This window comes from Aspergillus piperis, assembly GCF_003184755.1.
Source record: "Aspergillus piperis CBS 112811 unplaced genomic scaffold BO85scaffold_8, whole genome shotgun sequence".
Taxonomy (NCBI): Eukaryota; Fungi; Ascomycota; class Eurotiomycetes; order Eurotiales; family Aspergillaceae; genus Aspergillus; species Aspergillus piperis.
Window position 1 is genome coordinate 402977 of NW_020291598.1, and position 22013 is coordinate 424989.

The following is a 22013-nucleotide window of genomic DNA, read 5'->3' on the forward strand; positions in this document are numbered from 1 at the left end:
TGGCAGTTCCTTTGAAGTCTTTACTGCCCCTTTTTTTTGAAATTTGACGCGCGTTTTGTCCTTAATAGTGAGCAAGTTGTCACAGCAGTCGATTGGATTCTGTTATCTACCGCAGCCGACTCCCACATACAAACTCGTCACAATGCCATCAGTGGCACCTTCTCGCAATGAGTCGTCATACCTCCTGAATCAGGTACGCATGGCAAAAGAGTTTGTGCGACGGGCTACTAACTAATACTCATGGTCTCCATAGCTTATCATATCTCCCTCAGACGCGGACTACATCGACCAATTGATTCCTTCCATCAAAGAGTACAGCGTCGGCAACCGAACATCACAACTATCACAGACTTTGTCTAGGTTTGCTAGTGACAAGGAGGCTGAGATAGAGACAATATGCAATACCAATCACCAGGAATTCGTAACATCAGTGAATCAACTTTTACGCATCAGGGAAGGTACAGTCAGCCTGACTGCTGAAATATTGGACCTTAACCAGTCGATACAAGCAAGCACCGAAAAGCTGGCCGAACAAAAGAGAGCTCTGGTAGAGTCACGGAGTCACCGGCAGAACATCGATGAGACTTCTAGAGCTATACAGGACTGTCTCGAGGTGTTGCGTCTCGCGAATCAAGTTCATGATCTACTCGCTAAGAAGAATCATTATGCCGCACTGCGCGCTTTAGAAGAATTGCAAAATGTCCATCTTAAAGGGGTGACGCAGTATAAAATCGCGGACATGATTCAGCGCTCAGTCCCAACAACACAAAAAGCAATAGCTGAAGCTGTCATGTCTGACCTTAATACTTGGCTATACAGAATCCGAGAAATGTCGCAGTACCTCGGGGAGATCGCTTTATACCATACAGACTTGCGAAAGACCAGGCATAAGGAGCGGACAGAGATATCTCCATATCTTGGTCAATTCAAGCTCAATTCGGCAATTGAGCTGGTATCCGACGAGAGCGAAGAGTACGATCTTTTGCAAAACGAGGAACTTCAAGTGGACTTTACGCCTTTATTTGAATGCCTCCACATTCATCGATCATTAGGGCATATGGATAGATTTCGAGTTGAGTACGCTAATACTCGGCGTCGGCAGAAGGAACTTTTGCTACCAGCCTCCATTACTCTTGTTGATGAAGATGGGGCTAGTCTGCACAATCTTCTCGAAGAAATGGCAGGATTCGCCATTGTCGAGCGTTCTACAATGAAGAGGGTTCCGGACCTGAGGTCTTCTGTCGATGTGAGTTTGTTCTTTGAATGAATGGGTAGATTTGTTGGGCTGAACGAATTGGTAAAGGTCGATGAATTATGGGATTCTATGTGCCAAACAGCTGTGATCCTAATATCCGGGGCTCTCCATGAGGTTGACAATGCTGAGAGCCTACTGAAAATAAAAAACCTCATCGCATTGTTCATGCAAACAATGAATGTCTGTTGACCTCTGAGTCTGAATGTTGGCGAGACATACTAACTAATATGAAAATAGACATGGGACTTTCACGTCGGGGTGTTCGATGACTTTCTCTTGATTCTTTTTAGGAAATATGCCGACCTTCTCAAGAAAAGATTTAGTGACGATTTCCGAGAGGTATGTTTCCTTACGAATCGGTTCTGTTTCTCTATATTAAAACCCGTGAAGATAGTATCGACCGATGATTATATGCCTATGCCTATCCAGACAATCGAGGAATTTGACAAGGTACTGAATGTCAGTTGGTACAGCCCTGGCAAGCCAAGGGAAGAGCAAGTGTACGTTCCTACTGTTAACTTAAGACACTTGAATCAATCATCACTAACGATAGCGCAGGTTTCCGTGTGTCTTACCATTTTCCCAAATGTATCCCTTATGCTGCATCGACATCCGCAACTTTCTGAACCAGTTCTACTTTTTTGCCAATGACGATTTCTCACACCCTAGTCTCATTGACGAAACCCTAAGGGATGTAAGTATCCATATCACATATACCTTCACATCTCTTACAATTCTAGGCACTGGATGAACTCCTATCAGACAAAGTTTGCGACACCCTTGTCGAACGTCTTTCCTCACAATATCTGGGGCAGATTGTGCAGATTTTGATAAACCTAGAGCATTTTGAGCTTGCCTGTCGCGAACTTGAGCTGTTACTCGCTGCTGCTCGATCACAGAATGTCTCCGGTGACGTGGTCACTTTGAACGCTACCGAGAAGTTCAGAAGCAATAAGAAAGCGGCAGAGAAACGTATCTTTGAAGTTGTCAATTCCAAGATTGATGATCTCATAGAAACGGCTGAGTACGATTGGATGGCATCTGTCCCACCCGCAGAGCCTAGCAACTACATGCAAACACTAACACGCTTCTTGTCAAACATCATGAACTCGACGCTCCTCGGCTTACCGACAGAAATCAAAGAACTTATCTACTTCGACGCTCTTAGTCATGCCGCGAATATGATTCTTGTAAGTAGCGCCAAGCGATAAATTTACTGTATTTCTGCTAACCTCCGTCAGGCACTCCCTCTCTCTCCGGAGGTGAAAAGGATCAACCCAAACGGTGTAATGGCTCTTGCAAAAGATGTCGAATACCTATCCCAATTTGTTGATGGTCTTGGTGTTCCCATCCTCCGAGAAAACCTCGACGAGCTGCAACAGACTGTGCAATTGATGCAAGCAGATAACACTGACGAGTTCTATGATATATCTACGCGGAACAAGAAGTACGGTCGTGTGGACGCTATTCATGGTCCCGTCCTGTTAGAGAAGTGCGTTACCAACCACCATAGCCTGGATACTATTACTAACCAACAAGAAGGATCATACGTACCGTTCAAAGTCCCGTAAAAGCAGATAAATTCTCCACTCTCTCCTCGAGATTTGGCAAGAAGTCATGAATTGTGCTGACTACTTGGGCTACTTCATTTCTATGTACCATCGAGCAAGTGCACCAATTTCATTCAGGAAGAACGTGTTGAAAGATATGTGGGTATGAGATCTGCTTCATGATAACTCCGTAACATTTGCAACGCATAGCTGTTGCACCACAGTACATAGCTGGTCACTTCCTTGACCGGGTAGCGGATACGATGGCATGGTGCCGTTCAACTTAAAATCCTCGTGTGCCGCTCAGGCTGTGCCTACTTTTGAGTGTCATCATCACTCACTTATTGGTGTCCAGTGCATTAGTCAAGGTTGAGCCAATGTAGATAACAGCTAGAACAATAGGAAAAGGAAAGAGACGAGAAAGGAGGTGGGTTTCTCGTGATAATATTAACATACCTGCTGAGGTGGTAGATGCGGATATGCTGCATACATTCCTTCGAACATTTGAGGCTGATGCTGACCATAGGCAGCCGTGGGGTCAGACTGCACAGCTCCAGCATACATCGTCGGCGGCCGGTACTCTTGATCTTGGAGCCCATGCTGACCCAGGGTACTATAGTCCGGCGGAGGCATGTGATGGGGAACACCGTGTTGAGATGGTGGCAGTTGGCCGGTGGCTCCTGCGGGGCCAGGAACGCCTGCAGAAGCTCCAGCTGTCTGGCTAGACCTCTTTGCATGGGACGTGGCCTCCTCGCGAGGTACTATGTCAATGAGGAAATCGAACATATCAGACTTTGATAGTGCTGCTGCAATATCAGACCTCTGTAGTGTACGGCGCTTGTTGTCCTCGGCATGAATCCATGCACGCATGGTCAGTTCAGTGATAAAGATATCACAACCTTTGGCGAAAAGTATTGGTGCCTCCGCTGATATCATTTTAACCTCTGGGTCAGCCTTCATGACCTTTTTGATGCGAGCAAGTGGTAGCTGGTGTATCTTATAATCATGGTTGTCCGATTCTAGATGGTTGATGATGTGCTGCCAGTATGTTGTAAGTATATCACGGGCGGTTCCTTGCAAGCCTTGGTTGACCTGGCGGAATGTCAGTCACGCTACATTCTCTACTCATGTAGAAAACTCACATTCGCCCATGTCCCGGTATAGAGCTCGGCAACTGGCGCATAGCCTTGCGCAGAAAGCTAGACGTATATAGCATGTTAGCCTTAAGAACGTAGGCGTACTCGTAAGCTTCTGAAGGCGACCATACCGCTGCGCTAGCACCTAAGGACATGCCATCAGCCTTGAGCGTGGATTTTCACGTGTATATGTGTATGTAGACATGAACACGCGTAGGGGGTTTTGAGGAATATTTACCATAATGCCCACCATTTCGGGTGTCGTACACAGGCTGCTGCCTGCCCTGCTGTGTTCCAGGGGTTTGTGCAGTTTGCTCCATGATTGAATGACTAGCCCAGCCACTTGTGATTAGATATAAGACGTGCGCAACAGTACTGTCACAGACTCGTCTGGCAAATGATGAAAATGCGATCTCAACAGGCGCGATAGCGGGGTGTTGGGACGCGACAGACTAGATAGAAGCAAGCCAGCCGGTTTACCAAGAGGGTTAAGGGGTCGAAGTCTTGAAGTATAGTGACCTAGTGAGCTTTATGAAGTGACAGATCGATGATGGAGATAGAAAGCGCCAAACAGATGATTGTGCTTCGATGCCTTTGTATGTAGGTAGCGTGCAACCATGGCAAAGACGCGGCGCCAAGCGTAGCGCAGCCCGAGTGACGCTAGCAGAAGCCTCTTGGCATTCAGACCCTGCGGAGGTCGATGACAACCCACACTTCCTACTCTGAACATAGTAGTACTCCGTAGGATCGGTGCTAGATATAGGAGATCCATGATTTCGTTTCTTTCTTTTCCAGTGAGCTTGATAGTTTTGAATCATGTGTCAAATTTCACAATCTGGCTCTCAAGTTCCAGCCAGGATTACGACACTTAAGTCAATGCATTGATCTTTGAGAACACAATTTGATACTTATACATCGGGCTGATCGCTTACAATATCCGGACAGTATACGAATAACCTAATTGTACAGAGTGATAGACCACTAGAGAATGGCATGACTTTATAAGATCATGACGCTCACATGCCACATTGGTGCTCTGCACTCAAATCTTTTACAAAGCAACTGGACCGAGCGACACTAGCTCTAAATAGTCAGGACGTTGCAATATGGGCTATACACTAGCATCCATACTCAACCAACCATTGAAATGCAATCATCACTATGTAGTAACATGATGGATCAGTACTACATTTGATTTCCGACACCTTGAAGTGGACTGTTAGATGGCTGTAGCAGCTCGGAAGAATTTCACTCGACCGCCGGAAAGTGCCAAGTTACAGAATAGATGTGACAAATTGTATATACACCCACAGTTCAAAGAAGATCATCGGCCCTTTTTGTGCATGCAGAGCCAGTTGGTTTGTTACATTAGCGGTCAGCAAGTTGAAGGTGTCAAAACGTGCGAAACAGATAGACAATTACTACTGATACCGAAGCAGTTACAAAACGAGACTATAGGGCAGGAATAATAATAACCCGGTATTGCAGGCATATCTCCACATAGGTACTAGTTGCCAAGGGGTTAGTTAAGGTGAGGTTCCGCCCCACAGCACAAATTTTCCATCGAGCTTGCCATTGAACTTCTTCCACAGGAAAGTAGCCCTGAATTTACGCTATAAATACCTACCCTGTGGGCTTCCACTTCCTGGTCTTCCTTTTACCTTAACTTGTGCACACACGAGTTACCTGAATCCTCTACTATAGGACATGACAGGTGCAACATGCATTGAACTTACCAGTGTCCCACCACAGGATGAGGTCAGGTTAAATGATGAAGATATTGAACAGTTGCTTTGCGAGGCTGAGGATCGCTTGAGGCCCTGTGATGCTAGGGCCAATGCTTCCAATGCCGATAGCTTGACCAATGTGGGTTTGGAAGCAACCTCAGTTCAGTATGTGTACCCGTCAAAATTTATACGCCTTCGAAAGCTAATTTGTTGTTGCTTAGTATCCCTAAGTTGGCACCAGGAGGCTCCCTAAGGCCATATGTCCGTCAACAAGATGATGTTGCAGTTGTGGAAGATGCCATCGGAGCAATGAATAGCCCCAGCATCAGATCGCCACTCGAGATGCGACCGACTGGATCTAAAAGCTCAAAGCCAAGTTCCAAGGTGAGACGCGTTACTTCCCCCTGAACACCTTTGTTGTGTCGTTTGTCACAGATGCTATGAGGAAAATAAATCCCATCGCGTAAGCGCTTGATGCAGCTAAACATCCCGTACTGGGATGCGCTGTGCCTATGAGAGTACACATTATTGTTTCATAGTTACTCTGAGCATCATCCCCATCTTTACTATCCTGCTATTTTGCCTATATGGGTGACGATAGCTAACTTGTCTTCTTTTCAGGACAAACCCACAGCTGGTAGCGATTGGTTCGACCTTCCAAAGACGGAGTTGACCACAGAACTCAAGAGAGACCTGCAGTTGCTTCGAATGCGCTCAGTATTAGATCCGAAGAGGCATTACAAGAAGGAGGGCGGCAAAGCACGCCCTCCTCAGTATTCTCAAGTGGGAACCATCATCGAAGGTCCGACTGAGTTTTTCAGTAGCCGCATCGCTAAAAGGGATAGAAAGAAGACTTTCGTTGAGGAAGCACTGGCAGCGGAGCAAGGAAACAAGCGATTTGAGGCTAAGTACAAGGACATCCAGTCTGTCAAGCAGAGCGGCAAACGTTCCTACTACAAGAATTTGCGAGCGAAACGGAACACGAGGAGCAAGTGAATGAATTGGTTTCTGTTCAGACAGTCATAATGACCAGTCTCCGGACAAAAGAAACCTAATTTGAAGTCTCTGACATTGCCGGAGCGTCTAGTTGTGCCCCAGTGCTCAAATAGTCCTCCCCATCCGCGCTGACTCACCGACCGCCGATCGTATCTCCATACGAGCCTGACTGAAAGACATCCGCGATGGTCTGTATAACAAGCTTCTTGAATTGATAGTTACTATCAGTGCGCGAAAACTGGAGGGGGTCATGCGGTGCATACCTGCATGTCCGTGGCGGCGGAGCGGCCTGCCTCAAGGACTTCCTGATGGTCCGCTTTTCCTACTTGCAAAATCTCACCGAGCTCTGCTACATCTTTCCCATCAAGACGGTGGTCATCTCCGCGAGGCACTGGTGAGAGAACCGCGTTGTTCGTTACCAGGCTCAAAGCTAGGACTCTAATCCCGCAATGCCTGGCAACAACAATCTCCGGTACGGTCGACATCCCGACAAGATCGGCGCCTAGCTGGCGAAGCATACGACATTCTGCCCGGGTCTCATAACTGAATTCTTTAGAATGCTGGTCATTAGTTCGTCAAGATGGACAAAGCTTACCTAGGACCCCCGACGAAGGCATACACTCCCTCATGCAGTCTTCTTTTGCTTTCTACATTTACAATCTTGGCCCATGCTTTGTGGACGTTACAACGCAATTGAAGGTCGTACGCATCTGATAGAGGTGGGAACCGGGGGCCAAACTCCTCCGAGTTCGGACCGCGTAGTGGATGAACCCCCGCCAGGCCAGCCAAGAATATGTGCTAGAATTGAATGTGTTAAGCCTGTGCTTGGATGCTGTCAAGTAGTGATACACTTACATCATTCAGCAGAACAATATCTCCTACCATATATTCAGGATTCAGTCCACCGGCGGCGTTGGTTACTAAAAACCAGTAAACTATCAGTAGTACATCACTTAGGCTTCGACGAAGAAAGAGCATATAACTGACAGATAATTGTGTCAACCCCCAAGAGTTTGAAGACACGTATAGGAAATGTCACTTGGTCAATGGAATGCCCTTCGTAATAACTTTTGGAAAGTCTTATTAGCAGGCTAAGTAAATAACCCCTCTTGATGGAGCAGCCTCACTGAGCACGGCCAACCATCAACACTGTAGGTATATTTTCACTGAGTAGTCCAAAGACTAGTTTTCCTGCATGGCCAGCAACTTGATAAATGAGCGTAAAGCGTCACGGCTTTCGAATTATGAGGACACGGCTACCTGTTGAACGGGGAAAGTGGGGTATGGAAGCATAATCGAAATCGACTTGAGGCAAGCGATCAATGGTACTTGCGAGCCCTCCCAAACCAGAGCCACAGATTATTGCAACTCGAGGTGCTTTCAATGAATCCGGTAGGCGTTCCTTCAGAAATGAGCATGCCTCACTCGCATGTTGAAATGATGAGCTGCGAGAGGATGCCATAATTGCTTGAAGTATGATTCTCGCTCCAATTTCACGATAGTAGTAGTGGTGGGTAAGTTGGTTGTCAAAAAAGGTACTCCGGGGCCATAAAATATATCTACAGCGTTAGGATCAACTTGACTGTGCTCTTAATTCCCAAGAAAGCACGATTTATCATCCACAACTAGTAGTAAGTAGTATCAGAAGCCGGTAAATAGTCATGTGATCGGATGAGCAAGCAAGGCGGTCAATTTTCGTGGCCAATCAAGGGTGGCCTTCCGCTCGCTATCCTTGGGGCCCTGATGGAAAAAAGATTGTAGGTATTCAAGTGAGTATGTACAAGGTCCCTGCAATACTACGGACCTAGGGATTTGGCGCATTGTTCTCTGTGTTCCATCTATTCAACTCTTCCAGACATTGATCTCAACCATGACATTATCCCTCAACCCTCGGCTACTTAAATGCACTGGCAGGCAGTTCCAGGTAATCTTTCGTCACCCCATCCTACCCTTTTAGCGAAACCATACCAACAGCTTTCAGTTACTAGCAGGTTTTAGAGGTTACAGCACTTCCTCTGGGATAACCCATAATGCACCGTCAACGAACGATACTCTCCCCCAAGCAGGCTCAGCTGAATCCAGTGCACTGTTAGCGCTCTCACGACCACCTTGAACAACTTCGAAGAGCTGACTTGTGTGTTTGTACAGGAAATCGACTGAGACGCAAACGAAACAATGGTCTGAACTTTGATCTATATCTCCAATAAATTGCTCTCGATGACATGCGCTCACTCATGATTAGGAGAGAACGCCTTGAGAGCATTAATAATAAGGCTCGACTTCCCAGGAGCGTTCAAGCTGTGTACCTACGACCCCTCCGGAGGAAGGCCGAATTTGGCCTGCCAGTTTGTGATCTTCAGTTGAGATCTTACAGCGTACGGAACGTCGAATTTTTCGCCGATTTTGCTGTGCGGGCGGCTTATTATCTGAACCTCCCTGTCTCGGGGCCGGTGCCCCTGCCACGAATTGTTGAGCGATGGACCGTTCCTAGAAGTAACTTCGTGCATAAAAAGAGTCAGGAGAATTTCGAAAGGATTACGCTCCGACGCTTGGTACAAATTAAAGACGGCAACCCTCAGGTTGTACAGACATGGCTAGCATTCTTGCGCAAGCATGCTTTCTACGGAGTCGGCATGAAAGCAAATGTTTGGGAACATGAAAGCCTTGGTATATTGCAATTCTTACCTTGCTTTGTCTTCGATTTTGTTCGCCACGTCACTAACTATATCGTGGTCACAGACGTAGCTGCAAACATGGACAGCACTCTTCCAGAAGTCGAGAAGTCGCTTCAGCCTTACCTTTCACAATTTGGTCAGCGGCAAGATGCAACATCTTGTGATTCGATTTCGGATATCCTGGACAACGAACGATTCGTTGCATACAAGGGCCCCCTAACTACAGCACGCAAGGCATAAGCACCATGTCATCCAATACTCTGTATAATATCACATAGTTGTCATCATCTTGTACGAATTTGCCAATTCCGACAATCCCACTTTTTATAATAGCTTTGTCTATAAGCCTTCCATAATGAGTTCTTGCTAGAGAAAGGCAGATGTATCGGTGTCACGTCTTTTGTTGCGGCTTATACGTGCTTTATGAGATTCATTGAGTAGCCACTAGACAATCCTATTCAACAGCTGGGCCAACTAGTAGTCTAGTTAATCACGTGACTGAATTTGTTGCAAAGCACGAAACAACCTCGGACATATACCTCCTTGGGACGGGCTTCCATGTGATGAAAAGAACAGCCATGCATGTTAACATATGTCGGTATAGCCGCATCCTGACAATAGCTCATCGGCCTAGTTCGATTCAGCCCCAACTAGAGTTGGTGAGTCGGAAGTCGAGTAGTTTCAGCTTCCGAAGATGGAGTAGTTGCCAAACTCCACGCTCACCACGTTTTGCTAAAACGATCTTCTCCGGGATTCAACCCACAGGTGTACCGCATTTAGGGAATTACCTGGGTGCCCTAAGAGAATGGGTAAAGCTACAAGATGACGCGAGTGATGGGACGAGTTTGTACTTCTCCATAGTCGACCTGCATGCATTGACAGTACCCCAAGAAAGCGCCCAGTTGAGACAGTGGAGAAAAGAAGCACTTGCTACCCTAGTAGCTGCTGGCCTTGACCCCGACCGCTCAACCATATTCTACCAAAGTTCTGTATGTGATTAATTGGCTTTAACAGAGTCTCGCGCTAAACAGTACTAGGTAGCAGCGCATGCGGAATTGTTCTGGATCCTGTGCACAGTAGCCTCCATGGGATACCTGTCACGAATGACCCAGTGGAAGGTAAGCACACATGACAATGAAAACATTACAGAAAGTTTTGGGGATCTTCTGAGGAGGTTAAAGCCTTAGCATTGACACGGATTAGAGCAAACTCCAATTGCCTGAAGACACAACTCTAGATACTTCAGAGGCCAGGTCAAGGCTGCGACTCGGCCTTTTCTCGTATCCTGTTCTCCAAGCTGCGGACATACTAGTACACAGGTTCGTTATCACGACATTTAGTTTGATCACACACTAACGCAACCCAGAGCTACACATGTTCCCGTCGGAGAGGACCAGAAACAGCACCTTGAGTTTTCCAGAAACATAGCAAACAGCTTCAATCACGTCTATGGAACAGTGTTTCCAGCACCAGAGTCACTTATATGTGTGTCCTTCATACGATGGTTTCATTGCATGCGGTAGAGAATATTGACTAACTTCAATTTCACCTATCAGCACCTGCAAAACGAGTCATGTCTCTCAAAGAGCCAACATTGAAGATGTCGAAATCTCATGTAGACGAACGGTCGAGAATCCTGCTCACTGATTCACCTGGCCAGATCCACAAAAAGCTTAAAGCGGCGCTTACTGACTCTGAAACAACAATAACTTACGATCCTCTTCGCAGGCCGGGCGTCTCTAATCTTCTGGAGCTTCTTAGCCACTTCGAGGGACGGTCGTGTGAAGAGTTAGTTCTGGAGTTCCAGTCAGCCAGTCTGCGAGCACTTAAGGAGAACCTCGCCCATAAAATATCCAATCACCTGCAGCCTGTAAGAGAAAAATATTTCTCGCTGATGGAGGATAAGACTGGCTACCTTGAGGACATATCAGAGAAAGGTGCTCGAGCCGCTCGAGCCAACGCTGAGCTGACTATGACACGAGTCAGAGAAGCTATGGGCTTGTGAGGGTATATTCTGGTGCGACGTTCCGTCACGCCTTTCCATTACGCCCTCGCTGTTTGCGCGCTTGTTTCTCCAATCTCTAGCCCTCCCCCATTTCTCCAGATGTACATATGATTCCCGGTGGACTAGCCGTGTTGGCAGGATTGTTGGCAATGTGATTACCATGCGCTACTAATTCATATCATATTCTGGTACATGCTAGGAGCTGCCTAAGGAATAATCGACGAACCTTGCCAAACAGATGTTGTTAAGGCTTATATGACTTGACACACCGTGTTCAAGCAATGATTGGTGGCGGCTCTTTTAGGCTTCAGGATTATAGTTTTTCGGCTAGCGCTGGGCCAGAACACATGTTTCATCGCTGCTGCCTATGCCAGCATGCTACATCACTACGATACGAAAAGACAGCAAGGCGGAAGTCTCATTGAGTGCACACAGGCTAATCAGACTCCCCGTACCACGTGCATGTTCAGGGCGCACAGTACATCTCACATGCTCCACTTCGAATGACGACAAATTATATCCCTTGCTACTTCGTTGTATACGTAAACATGTGGGTTATTCGATATTATTCGGTACTGCGGGTGAACGGCATAGCCAATATCTACAGCAATATGCGCAGAGTGGTTGTTTAATGTGGCGTCCATCCCACCAACGACATTAGATCCATAACCATGATACGAGGACGTTTTTCATACGGATCTCAGCTTCGAAAACGCCTCTTTTATAACAACCACTAGGTGCAAAAGTTGACTATTATCTTAAGAACCTGTAGACCTAAACGCAGATTTCAAACATGCATTCACTAGTGATCTGCCCACATACACAGTACATGCAGTATATACGGGTGCTCCAAGGCCGCCATACCAGTTCCAGAAATGAAAGGACTACTAGGTAGCTAGATTTCGACTCTATGAGTAGTCGTCTAATTTTATTCATTGACTCGCACGTGATATATCGGTTACAGCCTTTATCAGTCGATTGTGGCTGCGGAAAAGGTAATCTGATCATGGCGGTGTACACCGCACCTGCCACACACACACACTTCAGTACCCAGTTACTCAGTTTACGGCTGAACATTACATAAACATTTGCGCAACCGAAGAGTGAGACTGTTAAGGTTCTCCTTTCCCGCCCGAGCTAGCCGAATCACTGCCGGAATTGGCTTGCAAACCAAATCCGTCCGGGCGTGCCGTTTTCGCCCAAATGGCAGTTCCATTGAAACTTCCGTGTCCATACTTCTAACAATAGTATGCCAAGACCCAACACAATAAAGAAGCAACTGTGGCGTACAATAGGGAGTCTCTTAGCTTACACTATTTGGGCATGACACTTGGTAGAAGATTAGGCTAGGTAGCTTGTACAAATTACTATCTTGGACCAATGATGGGATCCTGTACTCCGTGTACAATACTACATTGTATTTTAATTGAATCACCCTGTATGCTTATGCGTCTCTCTAGAAGAGATCCGGAATTAGTATCTTCTTGGACCCACAGGTGATGACGACAGCAGAATAATACTGTCCTGTCCGAGAGCTCAGCCTAGAATAAGTGGGGCATGGAGATCTGGGCCCGAGTCAATCAGCCGATTAGTCCCGGACCAACAACTGAAACCCAGTGTGCCTACTGCCTACTACGTATTATGTTCCAATATAATAGCAATATGCCCCCTCTCCTCAAGCATGTGTGGAGGTCAAAAACAGAAACTATCCGTTTTCTCATTACTAGATTTTCTCTATTGCGATATAATATCGTCACAGTCCGCTTCAACCTCCTATCCTATCCCTCTAACCAACGAACGCCGGAATAAATACCCTGTACCAGCTCATTTCCAGCACCATTAGTGAGCCCACACTGGAAATTCATTCCACAAAATAAAACCCGCAACTTTGCGGCACCTGAGCGATTTTGAGCCCGGAGAAGAAAGGATAGAAGGGTGGGGGACACAATGTGGAGAGTTCTGTCTCTCTTGGTTGCTGTGTCTTTGGTTCCACTCGAGACAGTAGAGGCCTTGATACTTCAGCGAAGAGAAGTGCCCGCTGTTGTGACCCTAGATATCAAACGCAACGATGTGTCAGATCCTGTAATGAGGGACCGCGCAAGACGCAAGCGAGATACAACCACTGTTTCTCAGGCCCTGGACAATGAGGTATGCGAAGGATCCTGGATTTGTACCAGTGCGTGTTGGCTTACATGTCAGTGAAAGGAAACGCTCTATTTCTGTAATATAACCCTTGGAACGCCGGAACAGAGCCTACGACTGGTTTTGGACACTGGGAGCAGTGACCTTTGGTGCAACGCAGCGAATTCTACTCTTTGCTCCTCGTCGACAGATCCCTGCAGTACATCCGGTACTTACGATTCTGACAAGTCTACAACGTACACATATGTCTCGTCTGACTTCAATATATCATATGCGGATGGAACCGGTGCGGCTGGTGTTTACGCAACCGATACTCTCCATATAGGTGGTTCGGCGTTGGAGGACTTCCAATTTGGTATCGGGTATTCATCAAGTTCCTCCGGTACGTGGAATTCCCGGTTACTAAATTCTCATGCGCCAACAGGCGCTCGTTTTAGTGTATCATCAACTGACTCCTATCTATAGAGGGTGTTTTGGGCATCGGCTATACTTCGAATGAGGTCCAAGTCGGCCGCTTCGGTGATAGCGCCTATCCTAACCTTCCTAGGGCAATGGTGAAAAATGGTTTGATAAAGTCTAATGCCTACAGCCTATGGTTGAACGATCTAGATGCCAATACGGGTTCCATTCTTTTTGGAGGCGTGAATACGAAGAAATATCACGGTGAACTACAAACCCTTCCAATTCAGAAGGTTAATGGCATCTATTCCGAATTCATAATCGCTCTTACTGGAGTCGGCTTCACTTCGGGATCAAGCAGTCGCAATTACTCGTCAGATGCGCTTCCGGCTGCCGTTTTGCTTGATTCTGGTAGTTCCCTTACATATCTACCAGATTCCATCGTCGAAGACATCTATAATGATTTCAGTGTTGTGTACGAACAATCTTCTGGTGTTGGCTATGTGCCTTGCAGTCTGGCACAAAACAACACTAATATCACCTACACTTTTTCATCGCCTACTATTGCTGTTGGGGTAAACGAGCTTGTTCTCGACGTGGGTGATCTCTTATTTCAGGACGGAGAACGCGCTTGTGTCTTTGGAATTGTCCCCGCTGGCGATAGTACCGCTGTCTTGGGGGACACCTTTTTACGCAGTGCGTACGTTGTCTACGATCTAGCGAACAATGAGATTTCCCTCGCCAACACTAACTTTGATGCGACTGGAAACGACATCTTGGAAATTGGAACGGGAGAAGACTCTGTGCCCGGTGCTACTAAAGTCGCTAATCCTGTCACGACGGTGGCAGTTGATGGCTCTGGTGCAAGGATTGGTGGCCCGACTGGTGCAACTTTCACTAGCATTCCATCCGCAACGAGTGGGGGCCATGCTACAGCAGGGTTGATGGGTGCTACAAAATTTATAGCTTTTGCTGCTGCTGTGATTGGGTACATGCTGACCTTCTAACCTTCCTTGATGCACATTCACTTGGAGGTGACTTACTGAACATCTCCTCTTTGTATGCTGGCTTGCCCTTCTGTACATGCGCCAGTGGCCTTGCCTACTCGGTATGCTTTTAACTCGCGATACCCATGGCTTTCGATTTCAGACGCTTATTTTCTGTGTTCCTGGTGGGACACTTTATCATATTGTGAAACATATTGTACGGTCTCGGAAGGATCCGAATATATATTATGATTATGAGTATGGATCGCGAATTCGATGATTAGAACAGAATATAATTTGGCGATACCGTTGTTTTATGAAACTTACTGGTCCCTGTGGTAGGAGTAGAGACAAACCAACGTCTTCTTTTACGCCGGGGGGAGGCGCAGGTCTGTGAGTCCCCCGTTCATATAGCAAATGGTATCAGTAGGCTGCGGGAGTCTCAACATGAGGCCTGATAGATTTAACACAGTATACTATAACACAATTTATACAGCTCCCATGTCATTATTGTGTTCATATCCAACAATTCCTTTATGACCTGTCCAATGTCACCACCTAGGACATCCATACGAATAATGGCAGCGGTCAACGTGGATAACCGATTTAATCTTCCATCAACGGATGGTATAATAACCTTTTATTGTATGAAAGGATCGCACCCAGGCTGCCCTACATCATGATAGGGTATATGCTCTGAATCCCCATTAGCTCACTTATTGCACAGTGCTTGGTCCCTTCTTATCGATAGAAGAGTATACAAGTGAGTTCTCGGTCATACAATTGACTTGACTGCACTTTAGTCCCCACTTTGTATCATGCTGAGCCAATGTGCTTTCACTTCGAATCAGAGGTAGGTTGACCACAGGTCGTAGTATCCCCCAATCCAAGTCTCTGCACTATAACCATACATGGCTCAGAAACCTCGTGAGCGCTCTTGTTCAAAGTCCCATCATTAGCTGGCCAAATACTGATGCACAAATCATCCACTTGTAGATATTGTGCTGCCAAGGAACGGCACAAAGCTGCCACACGCTCGCCCTGTGAATGGTCACCACATTCGAGCATTACAAGTCTTACCTTCCTCTTGAAGGAAAGTGACAAAATATGATAGTAAAAGATATCCTCCTGCTGGTGCAGCGGTATTTTCAGAGCGTCACCGAACACTGGAGGGACCAATGCAATCCTCGGCTCGTACATCCGAACACTTCGTGCAGTGGTCCCATTTCCATATGATTTCTCAGATATATACGGTGGGTTTGATATGATCACATCGAAATGGCACGCTGTACGCAGTGTTGATTCGGGAGTATCACCCAGAGCTTGCTCCACATTCGATGCATCAACAGGTGCACTGCAGAGGACATTGCCTTTTCTGAAAGTAATATCCGCCATCGCTCGATCCAACAATTTTCCTTGTCGGATATTATATTTCAAATTCCTTCTCGCCAGTTTAATTGCTGTAGTACTAATATCAATCCCGACAATGGACAAGTGCTGTACATGTGGCGCGACAAGAGCATGCAAAAGGAGGGATATGCATCCTGTTCCCGTGCACAGGTCAATCACACGTACAGATATAGCATGAGGGTTGATCAGAGATTGACTGGCATTGACGACATTGCGCGAAATCAGGTTGGCAGCGTGAAAGGTGAATGTCTCAGTTTCGGGCCTAGAAAGATAATTACCCACTTAGCACATTCTATACAGGAATGGTCGATCATGTACAAAGTACCTAGGTATCAGGACTTCTTTCCTACACAGGATGTCCAAGTCCCCAAAGGGCTGGTCACCAAGTATGTACTGGAGAGGTTGGCCTCGAGACCGTGCCCGGCACATTGATCTCAGAGTACTTCGCCATCCCTGGTGAAGTTTGGGTTTGGTGGTCTCAGTTCTTAAAGGGTTTGACTGGGCTTTAGAAACAGCCCGATTCCTCATCCAGCCCAATTCACTTTTGGCCAGATCAAGGGAGCGACATTCCTGTAGAAGCAATGGAAGAAGATGATCCTGTCGATGTGCATCCAGAATTGTTCTACTGGGTATTCGTGGCATAGCTCCCTTTGGTCCAAATTGGTGTGATGCTTCTCGCATACCATCGGGGAGACTGTGAGGGTCGGGTACCTTACTGTTAGATGTGGGGCAGCTGTCAGGAACCAATTCTGAATACTCTAGATTCAAACTACTCAGCTATCTGGTGAAAGACGAGTATTATGAGCTTATCAGCTCAGGACATATATGATTCATATAAACCTTAGATTGATTTAAGGTTTTCTATGTGATTATACCAGTCTACTGTCTGCCTTGGATATTATCAGAATTTAATCTAGTATACTTCAAATAGCAAAAAGACTAGAACTTTTTATCAGTAAATTAGTATAAGAACCAATCATATCTATCTTGATTAGCACATATCAACTAGAATACTAAACACAAGAAGAGAAAGAAAGATATATGAAAGGTTACATATACATATTAAAAATAAGTAAAAAAAGCAAAATAAACGTAATAAATAGATTTTATACTCTATAATCTGGCTATATTTCCAAAAACTGCTTGCTATTGTATGTTTTATTAGAATAAACTAGTCTCAGTTAGCAGAATCTTATTATCTATAATTTTCAGTGTATAATTATGAGTCTCAGGCTCTCAGCCGCAATGAGTTACTGTAATAATTATGTAAAGGATCTGAAATAAATAAAATTCTTTATATATATTTCTATAGTCTAAAAAGGTAATCTTAAATTTCTAACAAGAACTATATAATTTATCTTCAATATAAGTTATTCTATATTATAACAGCTGTAGTGAAATTAGTTATCTAGTTAAATATCAAAGAAAGCTAGAAGCGATCTAATATTACTAATATAAATCGAAAAGATTATAAAAGATTATTTATCTTATAAATTATCATAAATCGATTGAGATTATTTTCATTATTCGAGATAACGTCATCAGAAATATTTAAAAAATATTTATTATCATAATATTACAAAGCAGAGACTTACGGAATAATAGAAATTCTTGTTCAGAATAAAAGATAATGCTAGATTACAATTATAAATACATTATTGATTGATTAATTCATTCATATATACTTATATCAGCCGTACAGCTAAATAAGAGATATTATTACTCTAGTAGCCAGACATTATACTACCAGAATAACTGGATTAAATATTTATATCCAAGATAATATAATATATTTATATAATACAAAATACTTGTAATCCTCAATTATGTAATATACTTATTTTTAATTAAAAATAATATAATAGTAATCTATTTCTTTAGATTTTATAAGATAGCTTTTCTAGTAAGTTAGATTATATGATTAAAGATTAATATTATATTACGAAAATAAGAACTATTTAATTAATATTATAAAGATTAATAAGATCTAGTATTTTAGTTCATTTCAATAATAAAAATATAATAATTAAGAAAACTATTAAAATAATATTAAATAAAATTCATTATCTGAAAATATACTTTAACAGGATTACTTATAAAAGATATCAATTGACTTATTATATATATAATATTATAATATACATTAATTATAGTCTACATAAATATATTATTATATTTTTAATATATTTTAATATTATCAGGAATCATTGTTCCATTATACTTTGATAAAAGAATCAAAAATTATATAATATAAAAAATTCTTGCAGATAAAAAGATTAAAATACTTTAAATAATCTTATACATATATAATTTTCATTTAAGATAAATATTTTTTATTTATTTATATAATATTAATACTTAAAAAGTAGGTACAGGAACTATTAATTAAATCTAATAAATAATGTTCTAAAAATATTAAGTATAGTACTATCTAATATAAGAAAAAAAATATTAATATAAATAAATATAAAAAAGCTTTTTCCTGTAAATATAGAGTAATTTATATATAGATACCCAAAATTATTTATTACTAGAAAGTTATGAAATATATTATATTATTTATATAATATTGATTTTAGGTCATATAGTAACTTGAAAATTTTACTATATATATTATTTTCTAAAAATTACCCAGTAATGTAATATATATTAATTTAATAATTCAGTATAAAAAATACTATAATAATATTAAAATAATATAGAATCGAATAAAGCTTAGTAGCTAGGATAATAAAAATTTTGAAATTAATATTCTTAATAATTATTATATATATATTTTTTATTTAGGAATCTTTACTAGTATACTGCCAGAAGTTTTAATAATAAGATAAGTTTTATAAGTACTATTATATTCAATTTTTAATAAATATTCAAATAGAAGACGTATATTATAAGATATAAAATTATACAAAGAATATCTTATTTAATCTATTTCTATGGTTTATAATATATTATTTTATATTATTTAGATACTCCAGTACAGATTATAATATTAATATATAAAATAAAAATATAATTAATATTATAAAATATTAATTTTCTAATAAAAATAATTTTTCCAGCTTACAGGCTGGCAGGAGATTATATAATTATAATTTTTAAAAATAAAATATTAATAAGATGATTATTAATAAATAGTTTATGAATAATATCAGTATTTAAGTCTAAATTATTATTTATACTAATAGTATATGATTTTACGGACTTGAGAAGTATATATAAAAACTTATAAGTAAATTTAAAATAATATAATAATTAGTCAAATAGCAGTATAGATTTTATTAAAAAATAATAAATTTTATATAGAAATATTAGTGATCAGAGAATTCCTAATAATTAATTAGTCTTTGAATTTATTATTTTTAATGATAATTACTAGTTCAAGCGTGGTATTATAAATAATTTAATTAATTATAAATAAAGATAAAAGTATACTAGTTTATTTATATTTTAATAATTAATTTATTTTCTTACTGCTATTCTGCTCATCTATGATAAAATAAATAGAAAAAAGATAAATTACTAGTATTAAGAAATCATATTTAAGCAATAATTAGTAATAAGAATTTTCCTGAACTAGAATTTTTATATTAATTTTATTATAGATTATAGAAATAAAATTATAAATATTATTAACAGTATCTACAAGACAGATTCTTTATTAAAGATAATATTATAAGTATATATAATCTAATAAATTTAAATATTATAGATCTTGTAGATTAACTTAAAATTATTTATAAAATAATTTTTTATATATAATCTTTTAACTTATTATGAATTTTCTTAAAAAATAAGATATTAATAATAATAGCTTAGAATCTTTTATTTAAAAATATCTGATTATATATTATATAAAATTTTATAAAAGGGTTTTCTAATAGTACTGTATATAAGTCTATTTTATATATAATTAATTATAAAAATAATATAATTCTATAGAAAATAGGTGACTAGTTATCTATTATGATTAATATATAAAGTTTAATTAAGTAATAGTTCTTAATCTTAGTAATTAAATTAAGATTCAAGTAATAATATAAAGTATAATTCTAAGTAATATCTTATTTATTATAATAGAATATAAATAATCAATATTCAGACATATTATTATTTAATATTAATATTTATCTAGCATTTGAGATAATTCTATAAAATAATAAACTTATTTTATATTTTATTATATTTTTCAAATAAGAATATCTAGCAGTATTAAAAGATATAATTAATGAAAATAATAAAATAATATATACTAGTATACTTATATATAAATAATAATTTTTAATATATAGATTGAAATTATGAAACTTTATATTAAAAATAAATAATGTTTAATTTTTTTATAGAAGCAGGGCTTGCAGGGTTCTTATAAAATATTTTTATTAATAGTAAAATTAATAATATATTTAATAAAATTATAAATATTTTATTTAGAGGCATGGGCTATATTATAATAAGGAAAATAAATTAAAATTGATATAGAAATTATCTTCTTTTATATTCTTAATAATAAAATTAAAAAAATAAATATATTAAAATATTACAGAAATACAGATCCTGAATTATCTTATAATTTATAGTATTTATTATATATAAAGAAAATTAAATATTTTAGCAGTAATAAAATTAATTTATTTATTATATTAAATAAGAAAAATGATATCTTTAATTTTAATATATATATATATAAATATTCTGGCGCGCCAGTTACTTATATAAAATAAAATTATATAAAAATACCAGCATGTACCAAGTATAATTAATTTTTAAATTTTTTTAAATATATTTAATTTATTCATTAATTTAATAAAAATCATATTATAATTAACAGTCCGAAAGATCTTATCAGTAGTAGTTTTAATTATATATTTATAGAAAATAAGGATTATAAAATATTACTTGAAATAAATTATTATTCTAATAATCTTAGAGTCAAGTATTTAATTATATAAGTAATTTAAATATTAATTTTATTGAATTATAATAGTAATATTAAAGTAAACTAATACAGCATAAGTATTAAAAAAGTCAAAATTAATAACAATTATATTAATTTAAATATTTATAATTATTTTTTTTAGATTTAACAAGCACTTACTTAGAAAGTAATTTCTGTAATGTTTATAAAAAATATATTATATAATATTTTCATTAATAATATTTAATTACTTTTTTTATATTATATAAAAATATTTATTCAATCTTTATTATAATTCCAAATATTACGGTATTTATGATTGTATTCATGATTATAATTACTATATTTACTATCTCAGATATTATTATTAGTATTATTAATATTATTCTGAGCCTTGCTATTAACTATATATAATTGATTTAAAAAACTAATTCTTATATATGTTATATATATTTAAATTATTTAAATTAAATATATATAAATAACAGAATTATATTTTTTATTAATATTATATATTAATTATAATAAACAGCTGCAAGGCAGGCATATCTTAAATTATTACAAAAGAATTATAATAATTCAGTATAATTATTAATGATTTTAATACCGTAAAACTTGGTAAAGTATTTATATAGTATATAAGAATTTCTTGACTACTTATATTATTATAATAAATAAATAAATATAGTAAAGTTAGAGGTTTTATATATTTTCTAGAGAAAAATATATATTTTGAATATAAAATTATAATTTTAGAAATATAATACAGAACTAGCTATATATATAGTACTTAAAATTATAAAATAATCTAACT

At 39.7% G+C, this 22013-nt stretch overlaps 8 protein-coding genes across 8 annotated transcripts; 5 read left to right on the plus strand and 3 right to left on the minus strand.

Annotated features, from left to right (window-relative positions):
• Positions 1-142: 142 nt before the first annotated feature.
• Positions 143-2826, plus strand: BO85DRAFT_371804 (Rab GTPase-binding exocyst subunit SEC15; the record flags this gene model as incomplete). Its single annotated transcript, XM_025656011.1, has 8 exons — positions 143-193; positions 254-1246; positions 1304-1435; positions 1493-1594; positions 1646-1755; positions 1814-1949; positions 1996-2445; positions 2497-2826. 8 exons carry the CDS (start codon positions 143-145, stop codon positions 2824-2826), a joined length of 2304 nt encoding a protein of 767 aa, XP_025515789.1.
• A 213-nt stretch (positions 2827-3039) lies between these two features.
• On the minus strand, positions 3040-4345 carry hapE (CCAAT-binding factor complex subunit HapE). Its single transcript, XM_025655239.1, has 4 exons — positions 4180-4345; positions 4073-4086; positions 3948-4004; positions 3040-3897 (listed from the first exon to the last, which is right to left on the minus strand). The coding sequence occupies exons 1-4, from the start codon at positions 4259-4261 to the stop codon at positions 3253-3255; spliced, it is 798 nt and encodes a 265-aa protein (XP_025515790.1). The 5' UTR covers positions 4262-4345; the 3' UTR covers positions 3040-3252.
• A 1133-nt stretch (positions 4346-5478) lies between these two features.
• Positions 5479-6870, plus strand: BO85DRAFT_448983 (Fcf2 domain-containing protein). Its single transcript, XM_025660062.1, has 3 exons — positions 5479-5833; positions 5890-6052; positions 6290-6870. Exons 1-3 carry the CDS (start codon positions 5649-5651, stop codon positions 6662-6664), a joined length of 723 nt encoding a protein of 240 aa, XP_025515791.1. The 5' UTR covers positions 5479-5648; the 3' UTR covers positions 6665-6870.
• BO85DRAFT_468525 (purine-nucleoside phosphorylase) lies at positions 6724-8485 on the minus strand (the record flags this gene model as incomplete). Its single annotated transcript, XM_025662269.1, has 7 exons — positions 6724-7207; positions 7260-7462; positions 7520-7584; positions 7652-7731; positions 7792-7870; positions 7925-8109; positions 8469-8485. The coding sequence occupies 7 exons, from the start codon at positions 8483-8485 to the stop codon at positions 6913-6915; spliced, it is 924 nt and encodes a 307-aa protein (XP_025515792.1). The 3' UTR covers positions 6724-6912.
• Positions 8486-8534: 49 nt separating this feature from the next.
• BO85DRAFT_371742 (mitochondrial 37S ribosomal protein uS10m) lies at positions 8535-9579 on the plus strand (the record flags this gene model as incomplete). Its single annotated transcript, XM_025656010.1, has 5 exons — positions 8535-8588; positions 8646-8752; positions 8813-8842; positions 8907-9331; positions 9404-9579. The coding sequence occupies 5 exons, from the start codon at positions 8535-8537 to the stop codon at positions 9577-9579; spliced, it is 792 nt and encodes a 263-aa protein (XP_025515793.1).
• Positions 9580-9917: 338 nt separating this feature from the next.
• Positions 9918-11528, plus strand: BO85DRAFT_513436 (tryptophan--tRNA ligase MSW1; the record flags this gene model as incomplete). The annotated part of the gene is made up of 5 exons (XM_025664708.1): positions 9918-10328; positions 10377-10457; positions 10543-10658; positions 10706-10824; positions 10896-11528. The coding sequence occupies 5 exons, from the start codon at positions 9918-9920 to the stop codon at positions 11342-11344; spliced, it is 1176 nt and encodes a 391-aa protein (XP_025515794.1). The 3' UTR covers positions 11345-11528.
• A 1328-nt stretch (positions 11529-12856) lies between these two features.
• BO85DRAFT_287759 (pepsin-like aspartic protease) lies at positions 12857-15022 on the plus strand. The gene is made up of 3 exons (XM_025655240.1): positions 12857-13492; positions 13550-13868; positions 13952-15022. The coding sequence occupies exons 1-3, from the start codon at positions 13292-13294 to the stop codon at positions 14890-14892; spliced, it is 1461 nt and encodes a 486-aa protein (XP_025515795.1). The 5' UTR covers positions 12857-13291; the 3' UTR covers positions 14893-15022.
• Positions 15023-15300: 278 nt separating this feature from the next.
• On the minus strand, positions 15301-17003 carry BO85DRAFT_448987 (S-adenosyl-L-methionine-dependent methyltransferase). The gene is made up of 2 exons (XM_025660063.1): positions 16607-17003; positions 15301-16543 (listed from the first exon to the last, which is right to left on the minus strand). Exons 1-2 carry the CDS (start codon positions 16708-16710, stop codon positions 15709-15711), a joined length of 939 nt encoding a protein of 312 aa, XP_025515796.1. The 5' UTR covers positions 16711-17003; the 3' UTR covers positions 15301-15708.
• Between the last annotated feature and the right edge of the window lie 5010 nt (positions 17004-22013).